General features: G+C 52.3%; 1 protein-coding gene across 6 annotated transcripts; it reads right to left on the reverse strand.

Moving 5' to 3' along the window:
• Positions 1 to 1,865: 1,865 nt before the first annotated feature.
• Znf428 (zinc finger protein 428) lies at positions 1,866 to 11,215 on the reverse strand. Of its 6 annotated transcripts, none has more exons than XM_032894216.1 (3): positions 10,781 to 11,215; positions 7,445 to 7,652; positions 1,866 to 2,523 (listed from the first exon to the last, which is right to left on the reverse strand). In XM_032894216.1, the coding sequence occupies exons 2-3, from the start codon at positions 7,518 to 7,520 to the stop codon at positions 2,024 to 2,026; spliced, it is 576 nt and encodes a 191-aa protein (XP_032750107.1). In that variant the 5' UTR covers positions 7,521 to 7,652; positions 10,781 to 11,215; the 3' UTR covers positions 1,866 to 2,023. The 6 variants fall into 6 exon arrangements, with proteins under 6 accessions (XP_032750107.1, XP_032750109.1, XP_032750111.1 ...); XM_032894218.1 differs by having other exon boundaries at positions 7,445 to 7,676; XM_032894220.1 differs by having other exon boundaries at positions 1,866 to 2,484; positions 10,781 to 11,207.
• Positions 11,216 to 11,996: the final 781 nt, after the last annotated feature.

Raw genomic sequence — 11,996 nt, forward strand, 5'->3', positions numbered from 1 at the left:
ATGTGTGTGTGTGTGTGTGCGTGCATGCACGTGTATCTCCTGAGAAAGGGATACCACTCTCTCTAAGTCCAGGCTGGCCTTGAACTCTCTCAGTAACCTGTCGCCCTTCGGCGTGCTGGGATTCTAAACATCAGTCATGAACAGAATCACCACATGCAGCCTCAGGATACCCGAGGCTCCAAATCTGCAATGGGTGGGGCCGACTGCTATCCTCTACCCGGGGGCACCTTGTCGTAACCCCTGGCAGCCATCCCAGCCTTCCTTGTTACCCCAGATGGGCCCTCGCCTGGTCCATCCTTGCGACTAGGTCCCATGCACAATGGCCTCCTTCTAGGTAGGATTGTGAGACTGAAAGCCACGCGCCTCTGCGGTGCTTCCAGTAAGAACAGTCTCCACAGGCTCGTTCAATATTTGAACGCTTAAGTCACTAGGAAGTGGCACTGTTTGAAAAAATTAGAATGATCTAGAAGTGTGGCCTCGTAGGAGAAAATGTGTTCCTGGGGCTGAGGGATCTTGTCTCACGACAAGCCCAGTGTCTGCTTTCTGTCTTTCTCTGCCTGCTTTCTGGCTGAGGACCAGGATGTAGCTTCACCTCCTTCTGCAGCACCATGGCCGCCATGCCAGCCGCCGTGCTCCCCACGATCATGCCAGTGGAGCTGTGAGCCAGCCGACAATGAGACGCTTTTAGAAGCGTTACCCTAGTCATGGCGTCTCTTCACAGCAACAGGACAGTGACTAAGACATCTCTCTACAACAGTCCACCCATCTCTTGGTTTTTTTTCTACACAGCATTTCTTTTACTGTATCTTCAGTGTCCACCCCACAGAGTCCACGCCAGGTCTACGAAGGCGAAGGTATCACCTGTGCAGGGAGCTGGAGAGATGGCTCACCTGTAAGAGTGCTTGCTGCTCTTGCTGAGAAAGGGTTCTGTTTCTAGTAGTCAAGTCCAATGGCTGGCTCCCAACAGCCCCTAACTCTAGTTCCAGGGAATCTGACGCCCTCTTGTGGTCTCATTGGTCACTACACACATAAACACACACATAAACACACACACACACACACACACACACACACACACACACACACACCCGCAGCTGGGGACCTTGCACTTGCTAGGCAAGCACTCTACCACTGAGCTAAATCCCCAACCTTCACATAAATCTTAACACAAGGGAGGTACTCAAACTACTTGTTAGCTATCCAGCTCTGGAAGAGGTCACACAAATCAAGGCACTGCCACATCGTTCCTGGACTCTGACTCCATAAACATACAGCCCTTGGTCAGGCACTAAACACCTAAGAAGCACAGGGGGGCTGGCTACCATGCTAATGGCAGTCCTCTTTGAAGCAGGGACCAGGTGATATGGTGGCTGAATATTCAAGGCCAACAGGACCTCAGCAAACCACAATCTGCTCTGAAGGGCTGGCCCTTCCCAGGCTTCTTTGCGGCTGACTACAACCAGGCAACTGACTTTCCAGCAGAGGCCCTGTGGCGGGAGTGGCCTGTGCAACTGGCAGGCACCGAGGTGCCCTGCCTGGCTCCTGTATTGACAGCATACACATCAATGGCGGTGGGCCTGAACCCCAGTACCCCTAGCTAAGTACGGTGGCTTTGTACCTGTGATTCTAGGGCAGAAGCAAGAGAAACAAGTTCAAAGCCAACAAAGCCTTGTCTCTAAGCCAAACAAAATGTGCTGGGCTGTGGCTCGGCTGACAGAGTGCTTGGTGTAACGTGCTCACAGAGCCCTGGGTTCGATCCCAGCAGCACATAAGCTGGGTAGGGCAGTGCATACCAGTAATCTTGCACATGGGCAGTGGAAGCAAGGGGTGCTACTGTAGACCGCGCTCAGTCACGCTCACGCGGCTCAAACACGCTGGGCCAGCACACGGAGTCTGGCTTTTATTCAGCCCTTCACACATCTACTGCTAAGACGACACAGACGGGTGGGACCCCAGTCCCCAACCCTGCTTCCTCAGCCCTTGCTCCCGCTTACCCCTCTTACCAGCTCTCTGGTGGCCCTGCCTAAACCTCGCCCCGGGCATGCAGCATGAAGTGGCCATGCAGCTCCCCGAGGTTGTCAAAGGAGTCCTCGCACTCCGTACAGTGGTAGGTGCCCCCCTCATCCTCATCTTCATCTCCATCCCGCCCCGATGGCCGATTTTCTCCAGTGCGAGAGGGTTCCTCCTCTTCCTCCCCAAGAGCCCTGCTCTCAGGGGCTGGGGCTTCCTGGGTCACCATTGCAGGGCAGCAGAGCCGGCAAGGCGGGGTACCCGGTGGGGCCTCTCCCAGCGCCGATCGGCCACAGAGCTGGCAGGGCTGTGCAGGTGGGCCAGCAGGCTGGGTCGCTCGGGGGGCTCGGCGGGACGGGCCGCCCCTGCCCCCACCTATGCGCTGTTTCACCTTATAGCCAGGGTCATATTCAGGGTCATCGGTGGTCTCCTCTTCCTCTTCCTCCTCCTCCTCCTCCTCCTCAGAGTCGGGCTCTGAAAGAGTGTATTCAGAGTCAGAAGAATGCTCCGGGCCTGTTGGGGCAGGTAGGAGAGACATGGCATCAGGGCTGTGTGCAGCTGCCCCGAGCCCCATTCAAGCTCGCTGTGCGGGTAGGACAGCTTGGCACGGCACGGATGCAATGTGTCTACGCGTGTAGCAAATGACGACAGCTGCATCTGTCTGCATCTGTGACAACCTGTAATGGCAGGACTTGAGGCCGAGGCAGGAGAATCCCTGCGCGCTCTGGCTTAGAGAACGAGATCCTGTCTCAAAATAGATCTGACAGATGGGCATCAGGATAGGGTGGACAGCCATTACAGGGCACGTGTGCTCACCCAGCTCTGACAGCAACACCCGAAGTTATCTGTATTTTGATGCTAATTCCACTGCCCCAAGGACAGCTGCCTAGTCATATACTCAGAACTCAGGTGACTTCACCAGAACCACCTCCCCATTGAATTTGTAAAGTACAGGTGAGGGGCAGGTACAGGATAGAAGGAGGCCTGTCATTGGAGGAGAAGGAAGGATGGGTGGGAGAGAAGATTGAAGGAAGAGGAGACTAGGAGAAAGGAGACAGTACGGAGAGAGGGGAGAAGCCATGGCAGGTGATGTTAAGATTCTGCTCTGTGTATTTACAAGTTGTTATCAATATTCTTAAGGGATGGATGGTACTGGGCTTTGTATGTTTAAGTGGGCAATTATATCTTATCAATTGGGTCAAAGATTATTGTGTTGTGTGTTCTTTTATGTGAGGGTTTGAGTGTAGGAAAGCGTGTGGCTGGGATGTGTTTCCGCCAAGATATCTAGCAGATATCTTGGGGCATCGAGGTGTAGACCCAGCGGGGTAAAAGACAACTATTCTTTTTTATTTTTATATTTTTACAACAACACCTGGACCCATGTGGACATGGTTCACCTACGGTCACACAGTCTATCACAGAAAGGAGACTGTGGCAATGGCCCCACCATAGAGCAGTCCACAAAGACAGGCGAAGGTGGCTAAGCGGTGTGCACACAGGTCTGTTCTGGTTGGTTTAGTGTCAGCCCTGGTGATTTCCTTCATTATTTGCCACCTCATTTTCAGACAGGGTTTCTCACTGAACCTAGAGCTCACCGACTGACTAATCTCACAGGCCTGTCTATGCCTTCCAGCGTGGCAGTCCAGGGGCAAGAGACCATGCCACACACTATGCCTTTATTTGGATGCTGGGGGGGATCCAAACTCCTGTACGCATGCCTCTATGGCCAGCATTCCCCCCAGCCGTTTGTTTTGTTTTGTTTTTTTGGAGGCAGGTTCTTATGTGGCCTAGGGTTGGTGTTGAACTCCTGATCTTCCTGACTTCACTTCTCAAAAGCTGGATTTCAGGCTGGCACCTCTATACTTGGCTTTTTCTTTGTTGTTTTCAGAAGACAGAACACGTGTATGTGTGTGTGTGTGTGTGTGTGTGTGTGTGTGTGTGTGTGTGCACGAGTGTGCGCTGACCTTCAACTCATCCCCACCCTGCCTCAGCCTCTCAGTGCTGGGATTACAGAAAATCCCCATTTCAATGTACAAGTCAGCTAAAACGCTCACTTGTAAGATACATGACTGTAATTTCAGGACATAGAAGTGCATATAGATGGGTTTAGATTTAAAACATGATCAAGGGCTGGCAAGATGGCTCAGTGGTAAAGGTGCTTGCTAAGCCAGATGACCTGATTTTGATTCCCAGGACCCACACAGTAGACGGACAGAACCAACTCCCAAAGTTGTCCTGTGACCTCCCCTCCTGATACCATGAGTGTACCTGCCCTCACTAAATCAATGGATAAACTAACAAGGACGTTTAAATGAGAAAATGTGAAGTGATGAGGACATGAGCAGCCACTGCGGGTCACACGCAGGGTGGGGGTCTCCATGGTCAAGGGAGCTTGCAGACCTCAGGGTGCTTGCTTGCTTCAGCCACACTGAAAATGGCCTGCTGGAAGCACCCACTGGGCTGCTCCCTCTCCTGAGTCCTCCTGCAGCTCAGTGAGGGTGTTTCTGCCCTGCCCATATTACCACAGAGGCAACAGGCGCTCAGGGGCCACTTATCACCCATCCTCACCAGACACCACAGACTCCCTGCTATCTCAGGACCACAGGGTGCACCTACCTACCCCAGGCCTTTGCTTCCCTTTCTGCTGACTGGGTCCAATCCTGTCTTTGGGCTCTGCTCAGTACAACATTGGTCACTGGTTCATAGCAGCCCTCCCAGTGCTGTGCTCACTCTGCCTTGGGTTTCTCTTGCAGTCCGATCAACTGCACAATTACTTGTACACGTGTTTTCTTATCTCCAAGAGAAGGATAAGAAATAGCTTGTGTGGTGGCCCTGGGGTCTAGGACCCTCTGCGCCCCACACATCTGTGGGGTGGATACATGCTGTCCATCTGCTATGGATGCTTGCTCAGTCCTGCCTTTCCCCTTGGGCCCCAGGGCAAAGCTCCCTCTTTGGTGAGCAGCCCCAGACCGCCTCATCCTAGATAGCCAGTCGTCTTTTCTACTGCCCTCCCACTGTCTCCTGTGAGCCCCAGGGCTGTGACATCTATGCTCAGATCCCTCCCCAGGCCCAGAACAGGTGAAACGTGTCCAATGCGCTTCTCCCCTCTCAAGGCTGCTGCATTGTCCCTGATCCATTCTGTGACCCGCTCACTGCCTACAGACATTGTCCAAAGCCTAGAGGACTCTCTGCAACTGTCCTACACTGTGTCCACTTGGCCCTTCTTATCCCGGCTTCAGGACCCAGCTCAGGCAACCCTCTATGATCCCCACTGCTTTGATGTCCCTGGCTATTACAGGCCTCTCCTGCTCCTCCCTGTGAAGGCCGTTCTCCATTCTACCTTGAATGGCTAAAGCTACTCTGTGGGGCCCAGTTCAGTGTCGTCCTCTCTGTCACGCTCCCTGACCCTGAAGGCTGTCAGCAACTCTTTGGGCTCCCCTACTCTGCCCACCCAGGCAATAACATCTATCACCTAAGTCTGAAGATCAAGGCAGGCCCTGGCTGAACCCAGCTCCACTTTTCAGCCCTGCCAAATCTGAGTGGATCTAATTAAATCCATTTGCTAATGGTCTACAGCCTTGTGCCAGGGCCCCCCACCTCCTCTCAAGTCTGACCTTACTAGTGCCTCAGGGGCCTCAGGCACCCACTATGACTTCACGAAGTTGCTTGTGATGAGCCTTCTAGTTGTTGTCCCTGGCTACCAAATCTTGCATGTTCACCATGACTTCCAGGCACTCAAGCCCCTTTGTGCCCGCCATGCACTCTCCATCAAAGAGATCCTCCAAGCGCAGCATGGCTCCGGCATCCACTGGGCCCTCAAAGCCCACTGCGGCTCCTACGGCTCCTGCTGCTCCCACAGCTCCGGCATCCACTGGGCCCTCAAAGCCCACCCCAGCTCCTGCGGCTTCCATGGTTTCCACATCTCCAGTCTCCTTGAAGAACACCAAAGCAGCAGTGCCCAACAGTTCCTCAGTGCATCCGAAGTCCCCTAACTTGCTTATGAGCCCTAGCAGTTCTAAGTCTACCAGACCAATAGGGAACAAGACAGTCCCTTCAACTCGGCCCAGCAGCAGGTCCCAAGGCCGCAGCAAGACAAGAACATCCAGTCAGGTGAGCACTGATACCAAGGCCAGGAAAGGCAGCAGGGGCAGGAAGGGGGGCAAGACTGGAGTGATGGGACCATATAAGCAGAGAGACACACACAGCAGGGGGCGAACCCCTGGTAAAAGGGTAAGCCAGAGCTCCAAGACATCCCCGAACAGGGCCAGCACTCCTAACAGGAAGAGAACCCATTCCGCCAAACCAGGTGTGGCCAAGAAAGCAAGGACCCCTACTTCCCACCGCAAACAAAGCAGAGGCAAGAGTTATAGCCGACCTAGAACCAGTGCCCACGAAAGGAGTGACAACTGGCTTAGAAACAGGCACAGGACGAAGAGCCCCAAGCTACATGGAGCCTTAGACACCAAGGACACTGCAATCTCCAGTAGGGCCAAGAGCTACAGCCCAAGTAGGACAGTCTTCAAGAGCTTTAGCAAGTCTCCGGTGGCAAGCAGGAGAGCCAGGAGCTACAGCCAGGTGATGTCCCCCAGCAGGGAACAGATTCACGCCATTACCGATATGACTCACGTGGCAGGCATGACCAAGAGCTACAAGCAGGCCAGAAGCCACAGCAGGACCCACAGCCTCAGCCGCTCGAGGACCCCTAGCAGGACCCGAAGTCACAGCCGCTCTAGAACCCCCAGAAGGTCAAGAAGTCATAGTCGCAAGAGGACTCGGAGCCAGGAAAGAAGCTACAGCTGGAAGAAGAATCGCGGTAGGGCAAGAAGTCGTACCCGGAGGGGCACACCCACCCAGGTGAGACAAAGCCAGGGGAGCAACCACAGCCAGGGGAGAAATCACAGCCCAGGGAAACCTCCAAGAAGGGAAAAAAGCCAAGTGTGGTCTAGGTCCTCTAGTGAGGAAAAAGGCAACAGCCGGTCCAAAAGTACCAAGGTGAGGAGGGATCACAGCCGCTCAAGAACCACCAGGAAGAAGGGTCACAGGCGGTCTAGAATGTCCAGTCCCGAGAGTGAGAGCAGCCAGTCTAGAAGCCCGGGCACAGACACAGTCCACAGCCGATCTCGAACCTCCATCAAGAAGAGAGCACGGAGCCGATCCAGAATCTCCAGCACGGAAAACCACCGTGACCGCTCTAGAACTCACAGCAGGGAAAGAGCCCTCAGCCAATCTAGAACCCCGAGCAAGGACAAAGAACCCACCCAAGATGCAACCCCTCCAAGCCTCCATGGGGACCCAACTCCCACCAGGACCGAGACTTCTAGTCAGAAAAGAGCTGACAGCGAGGCAAACGGCCACCCCTCAACAGAGCTTCCCAAGGAGATCCGAACCCAGGATGACAACATTGTCAATACTGCCACTTCTAAGGCCACCTCACCTGGGGAAAGGTCTTCATCATCTTCCTCCAAGCTGGCGTAGCCTCCAGTCTCAGTGGGCTCACGGGTCTCTGTCATGGCGGGGAGAGGGGACAAGAGACAGGAGCAGAGCAGCGACTGGGCAGGGTCCCTCCCCGGCCAGCTCTCCCACGGTCACACCTCCAGTCACAAGCTCCTCTAACACAGGATGTTGGCAGGTTGAGAGGGACACTGGACAGGGCGGGAAAGAAAGGCCTGCGGTAACTCAATAAAATTTTTACATAACATTTGTCCCCCTTCTAAGACCACTGTGTCCTCAGTGCTGAGGGTGAGGCAAAGATGGCCTCTGTTCTGTCTTGACTGTGTACAGAGCCTCAACTCTAAAGACCTTGTCCCCCAAGAGTCCTTGACTTCCAGTTATCTGGCAACAGACTGCCTTGTGGCTCTTATTCAGTGAGGCAGGGAGAGAAGACATCCCAAGTTATTTAAAGGTAGGTATTGGCATGGTCACCAATCGTCACTAAGTGTCACAGAGACCTGTGCCAGACATTAACCCTTTAGCTGTAGGAAGGACCACCAGGAAGGAGGGTCACAGATCGTTGACTATTAGGGACACTAAACACTTGGTACAGTTGAGATACCAGCTAGCCTGGAAATGTTTTAAATTGCTTTGTTTTTATGAGACAAGATTTCAAATACCCTGACCTTGGAATTCTGACGCTCCTGGATCTACCTCCCAAACGCAAGAGATCAAATGGTAGGGCTTCAGGCATGCTAGGCAAACACTCCACTCTGCCAACTGAGATGAATCAATATCCTTCCATTTTGCTTGTTTGAAACAAGGCATCATGGAATCCAGGCTGGCCTCAAGTTTACTAAGTAGCCTCAGATGACCTTGAATTCCAGATCTTCCGGCCTCTTTTCCTCCCAAGTGCTAGCTAGGATCACAGGATCATCACCACGCCCGGGTGGTGGGCGTCAACCTATGCTAATTGTATAAAAGTCACCCTTGCCTAGGTTTAAACTCAAACCTGGCATTTTTTGCCTATTGCTTCAAACGGGACCCCACTTCTCTTGTCTGTTTCCTTCTCTGGAAAGCCTGTGTGTAGACCTTGATTGGCACACTCAGAACCACACAGAAACAGCTCTCTGAGGCAGAAGAGGAAGTAAGGAGAAGACCTGCAGGCTGTCCAAAACTCAAGATCACGCTGGTCACCTCAGCAGACTAGTGGTTGAGCAAGGATTCAAAACCATGCTTTGAATAGAAGTAGGCAGTCTATACCTACAGTCTAGCCCTCAGGCTGGTAAATCTGTAGTTTAAGGCCATAGTTGACCTTAACAGAATTTGAGGTTTGAGGCTAGTCTGAGCTAAATGAGACCCTGTCTTAAAAAAAAAATTATAAATGTATTTTCTTGGGGTTGGGGATTTAGCTCAGTGGTAGAGCTTGCCTAGGAAGCGCAAGGCCCTGGGTTCGGTCCCCAGCTCTGAAAAAAAAGAACCAAAATAAATAAATAAATAAATAAATAAATGTATTTTCTTGCCATCTCTCCAGGCTTCTGTGGGGTTGGAAGCAGGCACATAAAGGCCTTTTATTGCCAGATGGGAAGGGTCCCAGTTCATCGTCCATTTGCCATCTGGAATTTTCTCCTCCTTCTTTGTGGATCTGGAGAGCTCATTCTCACCCTTGCAAAGCTCACCTTTTTTTTTTTTTTTTTTTTTTTTTTTTTTTTTTTTTTTTCCAGAGCTGAGGACCGAACCCAGGGCCTTGCGCTTGCTTGGCGAGCACTCTCCCACTGAGCTAAATCCCCAACCCTCAAAGCTCACCTTTAAACATCTATATTGCTCCTTGGCTCCAATAATCCACTACTCTCAATGCACACATTTCTTCCTCCTCCTCCATTGGGAGAGGACCTTGCAAGACCAGGCAGTGTAAGACTAACAACCACATATGGTTTCCACTCTCCATTAGACTTGCTATCCAGTCCAGGCTGGCCTTGAACTTGCAATCCTCTAACCTCAGCTTCCCAGGACTATAGACAGGGACACTAGTAATAAGACAAAGGCTCAATGTTAGGCACTGGGGACACAAACAATGGTAGAAAGCACGCTGTCTTTTCAAAGCCCAAATGTTTGCTGTTGGGGGAATGCAGCTGGAGCAGCAGGAGAAGGGTGGTATCATTGGGTAGGGAATTTCCTAAAGACACCTAGATCCTGGATCAGGCCTTTTAAGGACAGAGAAAAAGGAATTGACAAGGAAGGGCCCTCCTGACTATCCATCAGGTGTAGGCCCTCTAACTCTGGAGTACTATTTCTGGAAAAACTCGCACTATTTAGCAAGGAAAAACGGAGGACAACTGGTTAAGTTTCTATTTAAAATAAATATTTAATATATGTATTCCATGCGGTACCTAGGATTACCCATTCCATAAACCCAAACTCACTCTTTTTTGAGATCTGTTCCCCCCCCCAAAAAAAACCCCAAAAACAAAAAGCAAAATAGCAAATCCTCCTGCCCCAGCCCCTGAGTGTTGGAACTATAGGCACGTGACATCACACTGGGTTTTAACTATTATTCCACTTGACCATCACACCAGAAATTGTCAGGACTTTCCTTGGGGTTACTTGGGGACAACCATCCCTTTCCAAACCCACGTTATATAAAGCTCCTTCCAGAATGTTCCGGATATCAGGTGGAAGCATGACAGGTGAAAATCAGCTGGGCATGGCGCGCACCCCTGCGAACTCAGCACTTGGTAAATTTTAAATTCTAGGTCGTACTCCACGATACTGGGGTCCAAAACCAAGAACATGAAACCGTCTGCCCCAGTTCCCTCAAAAGCACAGAGTGGCTAAGACCCCACCCACCCCACACACAAATGAACCAACATTGTGTGAGTGAACACAATAGATACCTTTCCGCACAACGCTAGGTAGGACAAGGACTCGGAGAAACCCGCTATCAAACAATAAAGATCAGCTCCCACAATGCCCCGTGACAACTTCCCACGATGCCTCGGGCCTTTAACGACCACTCTATACAAACGCCGGGCACCGAAACGCTCCCTAGCCGTGAGGCTTCTGGAGGAAAGTGTGCGACCAAAAAAAAAAAAAAAAAAAAAAAAGTCCCCTCCAGGAGCCCAGGCCCTTCCCAGAATGCCCCAGGCCCATAACTCCTGGCCCACGGACTCCCACAATGCCTCGAGGCGAAGCTGTGGTAGGTCCCGAGCCGCGTGCTGGGAGAAGCAAAGGACTCTCCGGCTGGTCACTCTGCCAAGTCGCCGCGGGCTCCCGTCATGCAGCGGGGCTGTATCGCCCGCTTCCCAGCATGCCCCGCGCCACCCTAACCACGGACACTCACCGACGCCGGCGGGCCCGGCTCGGCTCAGCGGTAGCGGCTGCACGCTCGAGCACTGCGCTTGCGTTTAGGGAGGCTAGGCGAGCGAGCGAGCAAGTGAGCGAGGGGCGAAAGGCGCTCAGGGCGCGTGCGCGGTCAGACAGACCATTCCCGGCGATCAGTGGGAAGAGGGGCTCAGAGAATTGCACAGGCTGCAGAGCTCAAGCCGGCGGGGGTGTCGGGCTCTGCGGCTCACAGCCCCGCTAGACTTGGTACAGTCCGCGGTCCGAAGGGTGAAGAAGATTCAAGAATCGCGCGTGCGTGCGCGGTAGAGAGAACGCGCCTTATAAATAGGGGATGCCTTGGGGTGAGGGGAAAGTGGGGGCCTAAATACTCTGCTTAGATCCCGGGGCTGGAGGCTCGCTTATTTGCATAATCCTAGCGCCGGACAAAGGAAGGCCTCCCGCACAGGAGGATGTGATTTGCATATTCCCGGGAGAGGCTGTCCTCCCGAGCGCAGTGATTAGCATATGGATGGGGGGGGCACCTGAGAAAAGCGCATGCGTTTAGGGGACTGCAGACTTAAGCGTAGTGGGATGGCAACCTTGTCCTGAAAGTACTTAAGGTCTGGGACCGGGTTCACGTCCCTGTCACCTAGGATAAGTACCAGGACAGCACGTGGTACTTATGCGTTGCGAGAGATCTGGACCCCCAGTCTAAGGAAGATGAACCACATTTTTTTAGACTAATACTTAGAACTGTCAAGACCTGGAAGAGGAGCCGTGGATGCCAGAAACGCCTGCCCCAACCCGAGGTTCTGCAAGAGCTGATTTTTAAGCCAAGTCTGAACTGGAGCCAACTAGAATGGGAGTCTTTTGGCAGAGGGAATCGTTAAAGCAAATGACCAGAGGCAAAGTAGTGCCCGCATTCTTAGAGGAAGTCAAGGCAGCTTTTGCATGGAACACAATTAGAAAGTTTCCTATAGGTGTTTGCTTTTTTCTTTTCCTTTTCCTTCTTTTATTTTTATTTTTTTATTTGAGGCAGGGTTTCATGTAGCTCAGGTTAGCCGCCAACACCTGGATGGAAAAAATGACCTTGAACGCTACCTCTAGAGTGCTGAAATTACAGGCATATGGCAGCCAGCCCGGCCCGTGTAGGTAATTTTAAAGAGCTATCACTTCATACTATAGCCATCCCTACAACCCTCTCCCATGTCACTAGCAACCTAAAACTATTACAT

The sequence above is a fragment of the Rattus rattus genome, chromosome 2, assembly GCF_011064425.1.
Source record: "Rattus rattus isolate New Zealand chromosome 2, Rrattus_CSIRO_v1, whole genome shotgun sequence".
NCBI lineage: Eukaryota > Metazoa > Chordata > Mammalia > Rodentia > Muridae > Rattus > Rattus rattus.

Coding starts and splice junctions, on each gene's coding strand:
- Znf428 (XM_032894216.1), bottom strand. CDS start 7,520: ATGACAGAGACCCGTGAGCCCACTGAGACTGGAGGCTACGCCAGCTTG. Junction 2,524..7,444: donor TGATGAAGACCTTTCCCCAG/GTGAGGTGGCCT, acceptor CTGCCCCAACAG/GCCCGGAGCATTCTTCTGAC.